Below are 19,062 nucleotides of genomic sequence, written 5' to 3'. Positions count from 1 at the left end.
ACGTGATTGGGTATTCTTTGCAAAGTGAAGCCTTACCTCATTTACTAAGCTCTGGAGCAACTGCACTTGCAGAGGGCAACTTCACAAAGTGCACTGTCAATTTGCCTTTAGTAAATTAAAGCAGTAGTATCCCCGTACAAAAACAAAAAAAAAAAAAAAAACCCTGCAAGACAATGGCATAATGTGCTAGTATGCAGGACATTATGAAATACTTACCTTGGAATGAGGCCCCCACGCGGTCGCCCAGACACCGCTAAGGGAGCTGTCGTGTTCCCTCAGCGTCTCTTCTGGGCTCGGCGGCTCCGATGCTGTAAGTAGCTGGAGCCACAATGAGGTCACTCCTGCGCATGCGCACGGGAGTTCACTCTCCGGCAAGTAGCCGGCAAGGAGCTCTGAAGGTCCGCCCAACCTTCAGAGTGCATGTGCCGCTGGTGTCAGCGGCTGCATGCAGGGTGAATTTTACCTACAAGTAAACCTTATTATAGGCTTACCTGTAGGTAAAAGTTAAACAGCGGAGTATACTACCACTTTACCCCCTGTGATTCATTCAGTGCAGTTTTGTTTCACTGTTGCCCTAATTTTTTTAATTTGTTTTTTATAACTTGTATTTTACTGAGAAATTCAAAGTACGCAGGTACATGTTATCCAGCTTCAAGGCATGCAGAACGTTAGGACTAGGAAGCATAAACATGTAACGGCTTTGTTGCTGGAAAAATAAAGCATTTTAAGTAGAAAAATGTGTAGAAGAAACAAACAATGAACAATAGTCACTAGCTCTGTGCATTACCAGGGCTTGTACATTCAAGGATTGCTAAGTTGTAATGATGATTCTGTAAAAACAAGATGGCTTGGAAGTTGTTGTTTTCTGCCCTTTTATTCCTAAAAATAAAAGGGGAAAAACATGTTATAGAGTCTATATACACTTCTAAAAAAAAAAAAATGAAAGGAACACTTTGAAAATACATTGTATCTCAATGGGGAAAAATAACATGCTGGATATTTATACTGATAAGGATTGGGTAATGTGTTAGGGATGAAAGGATGCCACATTGTGGCTGAATTCAAAGACACCCCGAAAATCAAAGTGAAAAAATGATGCAGCAGGCTAGTCTATTCTGCTGAAATTTCATTACAACAACTCAAAATGGTACTCAGTAGTTTGTATGGCCCCCATGTGTTTGTATGCATGCCTGACAATGTCGGGGCATGCTCCTAACGAGAGGACAGATGGTGTCCTGAGGTATTTCCTGCCAGATCTGGAGCAGGGTATCACTGAGCTCCTGAACAGACTGAAGTGCAACCTGGCAGCCTCGGATGGACCGAAACATAATGTCCCAGAGTTGTTCTATTGGATTTAGGTCAGGCGAGCGTGTGGGCCATTCAATGGTATCAATTCCTTCATCCTCCAGGAACTGGTTGCATCCACCTCTGCATTCGAGATAGTTGGGGAGGGTTTTCCTGTTGCCTCTCCCTGGCAAGGAAAAGGGGTCTCTTCTCTCATAATCAATGGTCCTGAGCCCGGGCATAGTTGGCAGGTGGAGTTAGGTCTGGGATCCTTTTAGTGTATGTCTCACAAAACCCCAGTCTTTGAGCTAACTCCCCTCTTTCTGTAGCTTCTTTAGTCTCCTTATCAGGAACAGTGACAACTTCGGGGCCTGGTGAGCTGCTCTCAGCCCGAGAACCCAAACCCCATTCCGTCTAATCCTCAGATATCCAAACGTCTATTTCTTCCTTAATAGGCCCGTATCTATACTGAAAAAAGGGAGACCCCACATTGACAATTCCGGCCCCTTCCTCACTACTAGGGCTGGTCGGTGAGGCCTTGATGGCCGTAGGCCATTTTTGCTGTGGAATGGGAACAGGGGCAGACCTGGTTGCTGCTGCAGTGGGTACTGGTGCATCCTCTGACCACTTCCCGACCTGCTGGGCAGGCATGCACCCTTTCCCCAGAGATCCCAGTGACTGAGTCCCTCTCACTGATAATGCTAGCCCACTGTCAGCTTGCATGGCCTCCAGCTTCTCCATAACTCGAATCATGCACCTCCCGCCTCCACGGAGGAACCTGGACTCTGTACCAGTCACCTCTCGAGTGAACCCGGACTCCCAAGATACACACATTTGCTTGGGCCGGCCTTCATTTTTCTCTGCCCGAAGCAGCAGATAGCCACAATGCCAACACTGGCTCCACGCTTGTACTTTCATGGTTATACTAGCACACTGAGGACATACCGTTCCAAGGTACTCCAGGATTCCTCCTGTACACAGCGCGAGTCCTCCTTCGGGCACCATCAGGATACCCTTGTCCCAAAAAAGAGTGTGGCTTGGCTGTCCAGTCTGCCTCAGTGTTTGCCTAGCTGGTTCTCCGCCAATGGGTGAAGCAACCACAGTCACACACTTCTGCTCTTCTGCAAGCTCCATGTTGCTTCCTCTCGCACGTGTCTTCCTCTCAGCCACACCCGAAGGGGGGGGGGGGGGGTATTAAGTGGACTCCCCTAGTCACTCCTGATTGGCTGGGCGTGACCGATGTCTCCACCCATTTTGGTTGTTTGGCGGTGGCTTCTCCTGCCAGGCAGTGCTTTCTGGATCGCGCTTTCCTGCGCGGTTCAGTAATTATACCGATGCCATGCTCTCTCTCTTCAGCCCACATGGAAGTTACTGTAAAGCGGATCATGTCCCTTGCCAGACATGCATCCACTCTTCTTGCTTGCTTCAGGGCGCCAGCTGCGCCTCCCTCTCCCGGAGCCAGCTGTCTCTCTTTGCCAGGCAAGAGAATTATCCCGCTGTCACAAACATGGTCAATAGTCCTCTCCCCAACACATGTGCAAGTAAGGCCCGCCATACTGTCTCCGAAGATAGTCCCCACTGCCTTCCCCGGCATGGCCTACTGCAATCTTCACAGTATCAATGCAATCACTGTATAGAATAAATGTCCTTCTGTCATAAGCATGGTCAACATCAGTTGATATAGCTTGCACACACACCTGGCCCCTGGCACCTTGCTCCTCGTGCCAGGGGCCAGGTGTGCAGAAGAGCAGAAGTCACCATTTTCTTCACCCCTCCCTGGAACTTTCTCTGTTAAGCAGCTTCTGTTCACTGACATAAACTTCTTCCCTGCTCTCCAATGCCTGATAGCAGAGTACATGTCATAACTGAAGTGGAAGGTTCCCACCATTTTGCAGAACTGACTGGAACATTTACGTTGCCATGGGCCTCACACTTGGCTTGAGTTTTGAAAAAAAATTCCGGACACAAAAATGGAGATTTTCAACATTTTCTTTGGCCATTGCCAAGGGCAACCGACCCAGTAACCCATGGCAAAATTCTGAACGAGCCCCCAAATATAGCAGGATTCCCAGCCGTTTTGCTGGTTATGGGTCCGCCAGGGTTACCTCCAAGTGTGAGCACTGAGACTAGGAACAGTCCAGTATCTTTGGGTTTTTTATGTTTATTGTGAACTTGGATGGGAGAAGGGATGAGTGGAATACTCCTCTGGCTTAACTATGCACAATTTTAGTGGGACAACTGAATAACGCCTATTAGCGCTGACTTGACGCTGGCTGGATGCCGGTCAATGCCGGATGATGCTGGTTAACTCTGACTTGCTATCTGTTAACGCTGAACTGACTTTTGACACTTTCCCGTGGCACAAAGTCCTAGTTAAAGCTTCCTTTACCCCTCTTCACTGAGGTAGTTGCTTATAAGACTGCTGCATTGCTTAACACTCCAGGGCCCGCACCGGCATCCTCTTTCACACACACTTATCTTCAGGGCTTAAGCACTGGCACCCCCTTTCCAAGCCCCCTTTACTGGTTAGCTGGCTCCTGGTCCCCTCCGACCCTCTGGAGTTGTCCCCTATCCAAGCAGACCCCTAGGCACTCATGATGCTGCTTTCCTGGAAACTTCTGCCCCAGAAGCTCCACTCGGTCCTCAGCACACTGAATCCCTCTCTGCAGCTCAGCTCAACCTTCTGTCCTTCAGGCCGACCGCCAAGGACACCTTCACTACTGCTGACAGGAGGAGAGACAGCCGTCACCCTTCTCCTGGGACTCTGCTTCCCGCCAAAGATGCCCTGTCATGTCCTCCCCTCAGACTTATACCCCTTCCAAGGATGCATTGCTGCAGATTCTGCCCTCTGGGATAGATACAAGCCCTGGTGTGCTATTGGCCAGATTTCCTCCACTGTCCAATGAGAGCCCTCATTGGACACAGTGGGGAACTCCCCAAGCTCAACAGGCACACCTGGAAACACATGACAGCCTAGCTGAACAATCAGGCCCCCCTGATAAGCAGGCAGGGCCCACTTTATAGGTTTTCCTAGCACCTACCTAGAAGGGTGCTACATGTATAAACTGACTTTTGTTCATATCACAACTGCTTCTTTTCCCATGCATGTCCATGAGAATGCAAAGCCAGCTCAAAGCAAATTGATGCTTATGAAATGTAACTGTCAGTGATCTCAGAAGTGTCTTAGGCTCCATTCACGCTAGTGCGATTTCATATGCATCTTGAGTCGCATAGAATCGCATGACAATAGAAATCACATTGTTTTCAAATGGTGACGTTTCACATAAATACAACTCAGCACGGCACGATTTTGGAAAAGATTCCTGTACTACTTTGATGCAAATCCAGCTTGATTTTGTCCCCACAGAATATGCAAACCACTCAAAGTGGCACCAATGAAGCATCCAAATTGCACTAAATAATCGCACTGAAAGTCAGATCAAAATCGAATCACAACAGTGTGAACCTATCCTTAAACTGACCTCAAATGCAAGCAGAATGCGTGTGAAACCATGCTGCATTTGGCCATTGACACTAACCCAAAGCCCATTGACACAGGCCCTTTCTCTTTCTTTAACTTTAACTTGTGAGGAGCCAAAGTGGAGGGACTAAGAGAGCAAATGAAAGAAATGAACTGTTTGTTCTCTTATCAACATCATTCATGTACCCTACTTTAGGCACACTACTGTCTTTCTTTTTCTAATTTTGTATGCATTTTCATTTCTAAAACGTGGTTACGGTATTCCAAATAAGGGCGTGTCTGCATTTCAAAAATAAAATAAAAATAAATTATGCTTTTAGCTCCAAAGAGGTAAACTTCACACACAGTTACTTTCAATTAATCCTATTTTTGAAGTGACATTGCCATCTGCAAAATATAGGCACCCATCAAAAAAGGCCTTTGTACAGCTTCTCTGTAATACCAGGCAACGGGAAGGGCAAAATCAGCTTGTAACAGGTTGCTGCAGCTTAGAAGGAGGTCAAATGCATCTGGGAAAGTTCCTGAATGCTCTTAAAAAGGTATATTATACAGTGTGTACTTGAAAAAGTATTCATCCGCCTTCAAATTTTCCACATTTTGTCATGTTACAACCAAAAATGTAAATGTATTTTATTGGGATTTTATATGATAGACCAAAACAAAGTGGCACATAATTGTGAAGTGATAGGAAAATGATGAATGGTTTTCAAATTTTTTTAACAAAAAAATATCTGAAAAGTGTGACATGCATTTGCATTCAGCCCCATTTACTCTGATATCCCTAACTAGAGGAACCAATTGCCTTCAGAATTCACCTAATTAGCAAATAGAGTTCACCTGTGGGTTATTTAATCTCAGTATAAATAAAGCTGTTTTGTAAAGCCGTCAGAAGGTTTTTTTTTAGAGAACCTTAGTGAACAAACAGCATCATGAAGGTCGAGGAACACATCAGACAGGTCAGGGATAAAGTTGTGGAGAAGTTTAAAGCAGGGTTAGGTTATAAAACGATTTCCCAAGCATTGAACATCTCACAGAGCACTGTTCAATTCACCATCCGAAAATGGAAAGAGTATGACACAACCGCAAACCTCCCAAGACATGGCCGTTCACCTAAAATGACAGGCTGGGCAAGGAGGTTATTTATTTAGAGAAGCAGCCAAGAGGCCCATGGTAACTCTGGAGGAGCTGCAGGGATCCACAGCTCAGGTGGGAGAATCTGTCCACAGGACAACTATTAGTCGTGCACTCCACAAAAATGGCCTTTATGGAAGAGTGGCAAGAAGAAAGGCATCGTTGAAAGAAAGCCATAAGAAGTCCCATTTGCAGTTTGCGAGAAGCCATATGGGGGACACAGCAAACATGTGGAAGAAGGTGCTCTGGTCAGATGAGACCAAAATTTAACTTTTTGGCCTAAAAGCAAAATGCTATGTTTGGCGGAAAACTAACACTGCACTTCATCCTGAACACACCATTCCCACTGCGAAACATGGTGGTGGTAGCATCATGGTGTGAGGATGAGTTTCTTCAGCAGAGACAGGGAAGCTAGTCAGAATTGATGGGAAAATGGATGGAGCCAAATACAGGGCAATCTTAGAAGAAAACCTGTTTGAGAGCCGGTTCACACTTGTGCGGATGCGCTGATCGCATGTAATTCGGAGCGCACTGCTCCTTCATTACATGTGATCTCCTGTGCGGATGCGAGTTCAGCCATACACTTTGTATGGCTGAATTCACAGCACATCCGCAGCCAACTCGCACATGAGGCATTTTTTGAGCCGCCTCAGATTCGGATCGCACAGTGGTTCACACTTGTGCGATCCGATTCTGTGAGAACTTGCAGATCGCACTGCGATATACGATCAAACTGGGGGTGTCGTTAACATTTAATTGACACCCCCTGCGTATCGCATATGGCAGGGATCACACTGCATATTCGCAGCCTTCCCGCATCTCACAAATGTGAACCGAGCCTCAGTCTGCAAAAGAGACTGGGGCAGAGTTTCCCCCTCCAGCAGGACAATGACCCTAAATGTACAGCCATAGGAACAATGGAATGGTTTAGAGCAAAGCATATTCATGTGTTAGAATGGTTCCGTCAAAGTCCAGATCTAGATACAATTGAAAATCTGTGGCAAGACTTGAAAATTGCTGTTCACAGATGCTCTTCATCCAATCTGACAGAGCTTGAGCTATTTTGCAGAGAAGAATTGGCAAAAATGTCACTCTCTAGATGTGCAAAGCTGGTAGAGACATCCCCAAAAAGACTAGCAGCTGTAATTGCAGGGAAAGGTGGTTCTACAAAATATGGACTCATGGGGCTGAATACAAATGCATGCCACAATTTTCACATATTTATTTGTAAAAAATTTAAAAAGCCATTTATCATATTCCTTCCATTTCACAATTATGTGCCACTTTGTGTTGGTCTATCACATAAAATCCCAATAAAATACATTTACATTTTTGGTTGTAAAAATGTTAAGGGGTATAAATACTTTTTCAAGGCACTGTATATACACTCACCAGCCACTTTATTAGGTACACCTTGCTAGTACAGGTTTGGACCCCCCACACACCTTTTGCCTTCAAAACTGCCTGGCATGGCATAGATTCAACAACATTCCTCAGAGATTTTGGTCTATATTGACATGATAGAATCGAGCAGTTGCTGCAGATTTGTCGGCTGCACATCCATGATGCAAATCTCCCATTCCACCACATCCCAAAGGTGCTCTATTGGATTGAGATCTGATGACTGTGGAGGCCATTGGAGTACAGTGAACTCATTGTCATGTTCAAGAAACCAGTTTCAGATGATTTGAGCTTTGTGACATGGATCATTATCCTTCTGGAAGTAGCCATCAGAAGATGGGTACACTGTAATCACAAAGGGATGGGCATGGTCAGCATGAATACTTAGGTAGGCCGTGGCATTTAAAGCATGCTCAAGCTGTGCTAAGGGGCCCAAATTGTGCCAAGAAAATATCCCCCACATCATTACACCACCAGCCTGACCTGTTAATACAAGGCCGTATGGATCCATGCTTTCAAGTTAATTACGCCAAATTCTGACACTACCATCTGAATTTTGCAGCTGAAATCAAGACTCATCTAGACTCATCAGACCAGGCAACATTTTTCCAATCTTCTATTGTCCAATCTTGTTTTGCAAATTGTAGCATCAGTTTCCGGGTTCTTAGCTGACAGGAGTGGTACCCGACTTGGTTTTCTGCTGCATTATTCAAAGAGGAGGTTAAAGTGCCAATGAAAACAAAAGATTACCCTTGCAGGGGTTTCCACCATCACTTCAAACTCCAAGGACAAATTACATTAAGCCTCCTTGCCTCCTCTCGCAGTGCTGCTGCTCAGGCCTCAAGCTTAGGCCCTTTGGCTGGTCCCTCAGACCATTTCCCAGCAATACTGTGCTGACATACAAAACCCTGTTCCTCTTTTTCTTGCAGCTCCCTGCTGCACCTCTCCATATTGCCATCTGGCCCAGTATGGTTCAGGGTAAGGGGGTGCATATTCGTAACCCCCCCCCCCTCTTTACTGGCCTGCCGTGATTCATGCTCAGGTAAGGTAAGGGCCTAGTATGGATTTTGGAGGGGGACATTTTATTTTTATTTTTGGTGTGAGCTTCCCCCAAAAATCCCTACCAGACCCAAAGGGCCTAGTATGGACAGGGGGAGAGGAGAACTGCTGGCTCCTGAACAACCAGCAGTTGAACTGTCGGATTTAGCAGGGGCAGGAATGCTGCAGCCCATCTGCGGTAAAGCAAAGTGCAAACACTAAGTACTGCTAACGAAAAAAAATTACCTCATGTGGTATATAACGTGCATTTTTCTTTGAATTGCACATTCATGAGTTAAATACCCCACTAGGTATTTTAACTCAAATATTTATGCTGTATTTAACTTTCAGTGAATTGACCCCAATGTTGTGGATGCTTAAAGTGCAACTGTGTTCAAACTATGGACACTAAAGTATTTGCATATTCCCTTAAGCTGTAAAATAGCTTTAAAACAAACCATCCCTAATCTCCCTAGCTGCTTGTCATGTGAAGTAACTGAATATCCAATATTCACAAAGAAATTAACAAAAACTCAAAATTCAGTGTCTAACAGCTAAGAAACATCTACTTGCAGGCTGGCAAGATCTTCTGTCATAGAAGAAAAGCTGTCAGTCAGTGCCTGCATTGTGGACGTTAAAAATGAATTTCTCCATAATGCTTTTAGTTACAGTGGTGAAAGAAGGCTTATGTTCAACAGTGTTTTAGTATTTGTTCGGAATCTATAAATACTTACAGTATAGTGTGCATGATCTTGGCACTGGTTCATTTTATTTTGCAAATAAGGCACTATAAAAGTCGTAGCTATAAAAAGATAAACTTTCCGCAAATTAAAAATACATAACAGCTGTATGTGTCAGGGAGAATAAAATATTGTTTCACATACTGGTAAGCTTGGAATTAAAGATGAGTAGTTTTATTTCCAGTTGAAACAAATATGTCAAAAATACACTAAATTTTGTTTATACATTACAAATGTTCCATCCACATTTTCAGCATTATTAGCATGTTTATATCGGTAAGAATTCCAAAGTATACCATACCATTTTCTTAAAGCAGACCTTCTGTCATTTTTTTATCTTTCCATTTATTAAATCTTCTGCCCTTGTTGTTTTAACTTTAGATAGTAAAACATTTTTTTTTTTTACTAGTAAATACCTTATACAGCCCACTTCCTCTTTCTTGTCTGGTAATTAGCCTAGGCATCATGCACAGCTCTCTCTCTCTCACTCTCGTGAGAGTTTGCCAGAAAGGTAGGAGGAGTGAGTCATAGGAGAGCCAATGAGAGCTGCAGATCTGGAGGGGGCTGGATGAGGGTGGAGATAACAGGCAACTGCAGAGATCCATGAGTATTCATCAGGAGAGGAGAAATATGCAGGAAAGTAGTGGTGTGAGTGTGTCTGTCTGCCTGTGTATATATATATATATATATATATATGTGTGTGTGTGTGCGCGTGTGTGTGTCTGTGTGCCTCTGTGTGTCTGTGTAAATCCAGGAAGTGAACAGGCAGCAGCTTCAGCTGCCCATAGTTAAAATGTCTGCAGCCAGACTTAGTGGAGGGAGATTTCTGCAGCATATTTGGCAATTACAGTATATATAAAATAATATGCATATAATATAAGTGGTTGGAGGGAAGCTTCAGATTGGCAAAGATGTTTTTATTACAAATTATGTGAGTAGACTGCAGTTCTGCTAGAGGTATGTAATCATAATGTTCTTATTCTAACGTAACCAGAGGACATGATATTTGAAAAAGAAATCAAGGCATATATAAAAGACACAAATGAATGCAGCTCTGTAATTATGAATACATTCCTAAAGAACTATTATTACAAATGCTTATGCTCTTCTGCCTCCATAGGACAAAGCATTTTGTACTTTGTCCCAAGTAGCTAGGTGCTTAAGTCTAGTTATGACGTCTAATCTGACAACAGCTTGTAAGGAGATGGATCCATCATAATTGCAGCTTGTCTTGGCTCAGAGTACATTCCTGAAACAAGAGTTGTAATGTCAGCCACAGTCTCTTTACATTCCACTTGCCTAGGGAAAGTGTTCTGAGCCGAGGGAAGCTGCAGTTACAATAGATCCGTCCCCTTCCAAGCTGTGTTTGGATTTGCCATGCAAGGAGGTGAGAAGGACAGGTTTGACTTCACAACTAAACTTGAAAGCACCTAGCTACATGGGACAAAATACTACATGTACTTTGTTCCATGGGGGCAGAGCAATGTAAAAAAAATTGCAAAGATTGTTCTTTAAAGCAACATCCTTACCTTGGCCACATTCAACCAGTGGAATCCAGTCTCCTAGGAAAATAACAGATCTGACATCAATTAGATTGTGTCCAGGCTATTAGATTCAGTCTTCATGATGATGACACTTTACTGCACATGGTTTCTATTTGTGACTCACACTCTTGGGAGTTTTTCTTGAAAGAGGGGGTTACCCCTAAACTGGAATACACCAAAAGCTTCTTTAATGAACTACTTACCTTGTGACTGAAAGGTGCATCAGTGGAGTGCAAGAGAGTGTGAATGGGGCCCGTTTTATGTGCTCACTTAGACAATTTTGCCTGTGTGTTTTCCACTGGGTGTCTGGGTGGTATTTCTTACGTACATTTATGTAAATTCATATCTTTTGCCAGTACTTCAATAAAATTGTTGCATTTTATACCATTGAGGTTCTCTGTTACAACTATTCCTCCTGAGTGCCCCCTACTGGGGGACCTCATGGACCATTTTTCCTGTATGGTTTCTATCTTTAAAGCAGTGTAACCGAATTTTTCTTGGTATCAGGAGCCAATCAAATGTGTTGCAGTTCAAGGAGTATACCCATAGGGGTAGAAATCGGGGGGACAGAGAAATGAGCTCATCACCATGTTGTTACTTCTTTCACTATAAGGCACAGGGTGAGTATTGGGAGGAAACCTGTAAGTGAAAAGTGAAACTGCAGCAGGGAAAGATCAGGTCCCCTCTACTGCCAGGCAGGACTGTGATGTTTGGCAGAGCTTTAAAAATCTCAAGACTGCATGGGCAGGAATACAAATTCTATTGGCAGGTAAAACGGCTCTCATATAAGTATTTCATCAACTTTAACCCTCTTTTTTTTACAGATGACTTGTGCCCAACATTACAAAGTGAAGGACTGACCACAGCAGGGGAAGCAAGCACGAACAATAATACGGGTATGTGCGAAGAGAGAGTGTTTCTAACCTAAACCTAGAACTGTATTTACCTGCGTGAAGTGATTTTTAGCTTTTCAAGGCAGTTCATTTTTTGCTGTTATTTTTTGCTAATATTCTGTCTTCTCTTTTACCATATCTCAGAATTATTTGCTCATTTCTGCAATGTAAACTTGTTATGTCAGAATTCTATCCCCTTCTGTGCCTTATTTCTTTTTTTCAGCCTCTTCTCTTGCAAATGTTCTGTAGGAGACTCAGCAGCTTATTTGTAGGTGTCTGGAAGGTGACACACTGTGATGTATGTATCATTGCAAAGGCAAGTGTTCCCTGCTAACCAACAACATTATTTGCTGCCTGAGGCTGGCTTCCAACTGTATTTTTTAGTCTTGCTCTAGATCATTATCTCTGAAGGTTTATGCCATTCGGCACAAATTTTTGATGCCAAGGAAAAGGTAATAAGATGTCAGACAATAGTACATATTTTTCTTCCTGAGAGCAAATGTCTTTCTAACATTTTATTAACTAGGCAATCTAATAAAACTTTGCAGTTGGTAAAATACTGCTCCATCTATAAGTGAAAAAAAAAACACATTTAAATATAATTCTCTAAGTATTTTCTAAATGTCAGAGGTGGCATACGTGGAGTTTAGAAATTCTGAGCCCACTGTGTTAATCCAGGTTAAAACAAAATAATGATTTAGAACCATGGTAGTATTAATGTATATTTGTGTCTTCAGATTAATTATATTTTATAGACAAAATTAAAAAGTATAACTGGAGATTCATACAGGCCTGGAGCATAGCATATCAGTTGATTATTCTATTTTAATATTTAGGTACCCCTGAATGGCACCAGTCCACCCCATTTCCTTTATGTGTGTAAACTAGTGATCCTGGAACAACCTCCTAGCTGCCCCTCAAGCACAAAAAGCCTGAAAAGACATTTCAAATGTTCATACCCCACCAATCAGGTTTAAACATATCTTGAAAAAAGAAATGTGACTGGTAATGCAGAAAGAAAGGACACTACACAATGCTGGCTTCAGGAAGTACACTCCTTATGCCCAGGTTCTCTAAACTTTTAAAACAAAGGGTCAGTTAACTGCCCTTCAAATAGTAGGGGGGCCAGACCAAGGCCAGTGGGAGTAGAAAATGCCCTGGCATCAATGGGAGTAAAAAATGCCATACAGTCGGCTTGGTGGTCAGTGGGAGAAAAAAAATGCATTATTGGTGTTAGTTGGAGGAATAGCGCCCCATCATTGGTGTCAGTTGGAGGAATATTGCCCCATCATTGGTGTCAGTGGGAGAATTAGTACCCTGTCTCTGGTGTTAATGGGAGGAATAGTACCTTATTGTTGGTGTCAGTAGGAAAACAAGTGCTCCATCACTGGTGTCAGTGGGAGGTATATTGCACCATGGTTGGTGTCAGTGGGAGGAATAGTGCCCTAAAATTGGTGTCGGTGGAAAGAATAATGTGCCATCATTGGTGTCAGTTGGGGGACTAGTTCCCCATCTTTGGTGTCAGTGGAAGGAATAGTGCCTTGTATTAGTAGAAGGAATGGTGACCCAAGGGCCAGATAAAGGCAAGTAAAGGGCCACATCTGGCCCCAATGCTGCAGATTTGAGACCCCTGTCTTATGCCCTTCTACTGATACGGCAAAGAAATATGTGTTTTTAAATTCCAATTAAGGCAAACAAGCCGAGTTTCTGAATTTTTAGCACAGTTGTTTTGTTTACTGGAAACTATTAGAAGCTCATTGATTTCTATAACTTGTTGCCTTGAATTTCTCTACACTGGGCAGCAATGGACAGGAACTAGACTAGTCAGAACGGATAATGTAAGGGATATCTGCTGAGAAGCTAACTTGGAACTCCCTTTGTTTAGTATTAGGTGGTGTTTGGCTGGAAGGCAAGATAGAGATCACCTGATTCAATGGTACGATACATGGAAGGTCACAATTTAGCCTTTAGAAGGGACTGCTTAAATCTCACTGCTTGGATTTTAAAGTAATGGCAATGAATAAGCACATGGTGTGAAACGCGTTTGCTGCTATCCTGTTTGTCTTGCTACATGTCGATGTTGGACTTTTTGATTTGAAGAAATAAAACTCAAGTTTCTACTTTCCTGAGACTGCTTTCTTTCTACATGCATAAGGATTTTAAAGTTGTGACAGAAGATTACGATTTTGGTTTTGGTCATGCTAATTCCTGGGAGAAAGTAAAAAAGCTTGTGTCCTCAGGACTGTTCCTTGACTGAGAACAGTTAGGAAGCCCCAGCATTGTTGTGTGATTTGATGTCTCAGATACAGATCACATTCCAGAGGCTAGGAAGGGGTCTTGAGTTAAAGGAGGATAAATTCCATCAAGGTAAAAAAGTAGAAGATAAGACCGAACAAAATCAATATACATTTGGACATAATACCTATTGGATACATTTCTCATAAAGCATCTGATTTCTTTAATAGTAGGTATGAATATATAAGTTACAACTATCTTCTGAAATATAGGGCAGTAAAAGATATGTGCATCTGTTCTATTGGTACATTATACATGTGTGCCTTGTCATATGTGAAATGAAAGATGTCACATGTCTTTGAATTTATTAAGCCTGTAGGCTGTTGGAAGGGAAGAGATGCAGGATCAAAAAAATCTTCAATGACAACTTTCTTTGAAGTAAATCTGTCTCACTAGCTCTGATATCCAACGACAGGATTATTCAATAGACCAGAGCTCTTGTGATCAGGGCTGTATTTATACATAAGGCACACATGGGCCAGTGCTTAGGGCAGCATGGTAAGGGGAGCAGAAAATTGCAATCATTTTGTTTTCCTCTCCTGTTTCCATTTGGACACTATAGGTCAGGAAACATGAATTCATCTATTCTTTTATCCAGATTGGTGGTATATATACAGTTGAAAGATAATCCTGCATATATTGCAGACATCATGATGAGTACAGTAAACTCATTCTAGCATTAGTGTTTACTAAGATAATAAAATAATACATGGGGTGGAGCTTGTTGAAAAAGACATAATTTTTCAAATGTGCCTAGGGAAGCATGATGTGAAAAGGGAGTGTTGGTGGAGCGCAGTTCTAAGAAGCAGTTATTCAACATAACAGGCTTTCCCATGGGTCCCTAGAACCATTCAAAGATGATGCAAAGAAGAGTGCCATAAGTTTACACTACATTCAGTATGTTTATTAGTCTTGGTAAATAAAAAAATAGACAGTACAGTCAACACATTTCAGGGGCTTACAACACCCCTTTCATCAGAGCTTGTGTACTAGAGAAAATAGTAAACCATAAAATGAGTCTAGGAGTAGCATACGTGGTAGAGTAGGAATCAGTTCAGCTGAACTGACCGCTGCACTGCCTTGTATGCTAGTCCTAGACTCTTTTTCTTTTAATTTGTTTTTATTAAAAAAAAGATCAAGCATAGAACTCATACAAAGTATAACAATGTTCATGAAGAAATAGCATCAAAATATCTCGACCATTATGAAGATGGAGGGTAAATAATACATTAAAAAAAAGCGGAGTTCCGGCCACAAAATCGACATAATCGATTTTGGGCCATACGCTTGCTTTTGGTCACCTGAAAAAGAAATGGATAGTTACGTTTTTTTTTTTTGTTTACTTACCTTGTTATTGAAGAAAAATATACTCACCTTTCTTCTACTTCCTCCCTCTGCGGCCGCGGCCCACGCCTTCACTTCCTCTTTGCATTGATTCCTTGGAGCTGAACGTCATTGCTCCCAGGAATCAATGCGCCTGCACCGGCCCTGCTCGTCACTTCCGGTGCGGCGCCTCATTCCCTGCTAAACAGCTTCTGGGCTAAAAGGTATTATAAAAGGTATTAGCTAGAGCAATATTTAAAATTATGTCACACAGTGGCTTACAAGGAGGCTTATAAAGGTGCAATAAGGATAGTTGGTACACTACGACCAACTTTTGTTGCTGCTCGTAAGGGAAGAGGGACCACCAGGGACCACAAGTATTTTTAGAGAAGGTAGTGAGAGGGTGAGACCATAAAAAGAAGGAAACGGGTGTTGGAAGTGTAGCACCCTCCTAGGTAGGTGCTAGGAAAAAGCATATGGGTGGCCCTGTCTGCATATCAGGGGGGCTTGATCATTTAATTAGGCTGTCACATGCTTCCAGGTGTAACCTGTTGGGCCTGGGAAGTCTCCCCACTGTGTCCAATGAGGGCTCTTGTTGGACAGTGGAGGAAACCTAGCCAATTCCACACCAGGGCTTATGGCTATCTCAGTGGGCGGAGTTTTCCGCAATGCACCCTGGGATTGGCTATAGGTCTGAGGGGAGCATGTGACAGGGGGTCTTTGGCGGGAAGCAGAGTCCCAGGAGGAGGCTGACGGCTGTCTCTCCTCCTGTCAACGCGAGTGAGGGTGTCCTGGGCAGTAGGCCTAGAGGACGAAGGTTGAGCTGAGCTGCAGAGAGAGGGATCCAGAGTGTTTGAGGACCGAGTGGAGCTGCTGGACAGAAGTTTCAGGGAAAAACAGTGTTGTGAGTACTCAAAACAGCCCAGGGGTCTGCCTAGGAGAGGGGACCACTCCAGAAGGTCAGAGGGAGCCAGCTAACTTAACCCAGAAGGGTCCATATCCAGCAAAACGGCTGGGAATCCTGCTACAGAAGTAAAAGGGATGAAGAGCCAACGAAACAGGAGGGAAAAGATAGATGGAAAAAAAGGTTGTGAGGAGATGAGGGGGTTTGGCCAATGCCAAAAGACATGCTTTAACTAAAACAGATTTGACAACTTTCAGATTACAGTTCCAAAAAGCATGTAGTTTGCTGCAAGGATGGAAATTGATTGAGCCTAGGCTGCCAGGTACATAAAAATGTGTCATGTGTGTTGTTGATGAGTTTCTTATTGACAGGGGGGCATGTACCTCAGGAAGAAAAAATATGGAGGATTCATAACCAAAATATTTACCCAATGCTGAAGGTGAACTGTATAGCAAATCGACCCATGTTAGGAAAGGAGTACATAGGCCTCTGTGAATTTGAGTTGCCCAGAGGTAGGACCATAAGAGCGTATCGAACACCTTCTGGGTGTCAAGGGAAAGCAACATCAGTTGCTGTGATCATTATTGCCCGGTGTGAGTAAGGAGAATCATCCTTTGGACATTGTCAGCTCCTTGTCTGAGGGGAACAAAGCCTGGTCTATACAGACTACCTTATGAAGAATCTTACAGTATTTAACCACTTGCCGACCGCCGCACGACTATCTACGTCGGCGGTCAGCCCCTCACAGGCAAACTAACGTAGGGCTACGTTGCTTGCTTGTGAGGGTCTAGGGAGCGAGCGCGCGCCCCCGGGGGCGCGCTCCCGCTCCTGCGTGGTCACGGACCCCCCCGCGCGTGTGACCAGCGGACCCGATGTCCGCCGGTCACTCGGCGATCGGCGGGGGAGAGGGAGAATGTCAGGCAGCTTGTGTAAACAAACTGCCTGTCATTCTCCTCACTGCAAAGACACTGATAAAACGGATCGGGTATGTAGATCCGTTGATCAGTGTCCTTACAGCTAGAGCCACAGCCAATCACAGTAGAAACCACGCCCCTAGGGACACACACAGCCCCTCCCTTCCAAATAAAGTTAACCCCTTCACTACCAGTGTATTTTTACAGTAACAGTGCATATGTATAGCACTGATTACTGTAGAAATGTCACTGGTAACCCCAAAAGTGTCAAAAATGTCAGTCAAGGGTCCGATCTGTCCGCCGCAATGTCGCAGTACCGCAAAAAAAATCGCAGATCGCCGCCATTACGCGTTAAAAAAAAACAACAAAAATGACAAAAATCTTTCCCTTTGTTAGTAAACGCGATAACTTTTGCGCAAACCAATCAAAATACGCTTTTTGCGATTTTTTTTACCAAACATAGGTAGCATAAAACAAATTGGCCGAAAATTTTTAAAAATTTTGATTTTTACATTTTTTTTGGGGGGAATTTCATATAAAAAAATGTGAAAAATATTGCTATTTTTGCAAAATTGACGCTCTTTTTTTGTTTATAGCGCGTGATCAAAAAATCGCACAGGTGATCAAATACCACCAAAAGAAAGCTCTGTTTGTGGGAAAAAAAGGACGTCAAATTCGTTTAGGTACAGCGTCGCACGACCGCGCAATTGTGCGTTAAATTCACGCAGTGCCGAATCGCAAAATACCCCCTGGTCGGAATGGGGGTAAAATCTTCCGGGGCTTAAGTGGTTAAGCAATTGATGAGTAGCTTGGCCAGGTTTTTTTATAATATAAGTTAGGTAAAGAAATCAAGTAGAAATTTGCCCAAGATAGGAGGTCTTTGTGTGGCTTAAGGAGCATAACGAAGGAGGCCCATAGCCAGTGATGTATTTAGGTTTTGTGCTGCCCTAGGCCTGACTAAACTTGGGCACCCCTAATTTAAATATGACCCACCCCTTCCTGTAAAGGCCACACCCTTTCCTGTTTATGACCCGCCCTGTCATCTGTAGACCACAGACCACAACCACAGTCTATCAGCGCCCATCAGTGCAGCCTCATCAGTTCCTATAAGTTCAGCTTCATCAGTGCCCCTTAGTGCAGCCTTATCAGTGCTCATCAGTGCAGCCTCATCAGTTCAGCATATCAGTGCATCCTCATCAGTAGCCATCAGTACAGCCCCATCAGTTGCCACCAGTGCAGCCTCTCAGTACCCATTAGTGCAGCCTATCAGTGCATCATATCAGTGCCCATCAGTGTTGCCTTATTAGTGCAGCCCTATCCGTGCTGCTTATCAGTCTTGCCCCATCAGTAGCAGTCTATTAGTGCCCATCAGTGCAACATATCAGTGCCCATAAGGGCAGCATATCAGTGCAGCCCCATCAGCTTTTTTGCTGCCCCCCCCCCCTGCAAAGTGATGCCCTAGGCCTGGGCCTTGTTGGCCTAGGCCAAGATACAGCACTGCCCATAGCAGGCTGTTGGTGAGGTTTCCACATTTCTTAAGGCTTTTGATCATTGTTGTAAGGTGTGTAACAATATCAGGTAGTTTTTTTATAAAGGGGGCTGTACACCCATCCGGCCTGGACATTGGTGGGTTATCAATTCCTTAATGACCTCTGGCGCACCTCCCTTTCCATTATGTCAGCTCCTAGGGTTTTGAGTTGAGCAGTTTTGAAAGATGGAACAGATTTGTTAAGGAATGATTCAAGATCTATTAAAGGTTGCTCCCACAGGGAAGAATACATTTTCACAAAATTATACTGGCATAATGAACATTCTAACTATATTAGAGGTACTTACCTGTAATCATCTGTGAAGTTCTGAGGGAGTTGGCGGCTCACCTGGGGGCAAATTATTTCAGTTTGTTGGCTACTTTTGATGGCAATTTTGTTGTTGTTGGCATAAAACTTTGCTCAACCACAGATGGTGTTCTGCCTTCTCTGTCAGACAAAGATTGAGATCCATACAAAGGCATTTAACCTTTGCCCAAATTTATTTTGTAGGATGTTGTTTGAGCTTAGTAGTGGCAATGACTAATTCAGTCTCTAAGCATGTGGGGCTGTCATTCTTTTATTATG

At 43.4% G+C, this 19,062-nt stretch overlaps 1 protein-coding gene across 1 annotated transcript in view; it reads left to right on the top strand.

The window, feature by feature from the left end:
- Window positions 1–19,062, top strand: part of COL16A1 (collagen type XVI alpha 1 chain) — a 284,939-nt gene that overhangs the window by 28,123 nt on the left and 237,754 nt on the right. The window contains exon 2 of the mRNA XM_082246984.1: window positions 11,444–11,515. Coding sequence (XP_082103110.1) covers window positions 11,444–11,515 — 72 coding nt within the window. The remainder of the gene's footprint in view (window positions 1–11,443; window positions 11,516–19,062) is intronic.

This window comes from Pelophylax lessonae, assembly GCF_965119305.1.
Source record: "Pelophylax lessonae genome assembly, chromosome: 2".
In the NCBI taxonomy this organism is placed as follows: Eukaryota; Metazoa; Chordata; class Amphibia; order Anura; family Ranidae; genus Pelophylax; species Pelophylax lessonae.
The sequence above is the reverse complement of the archived record's forward strand: the minus strand, read 5'-3'. Positions and strand labels throughout refer to the sequence as shown.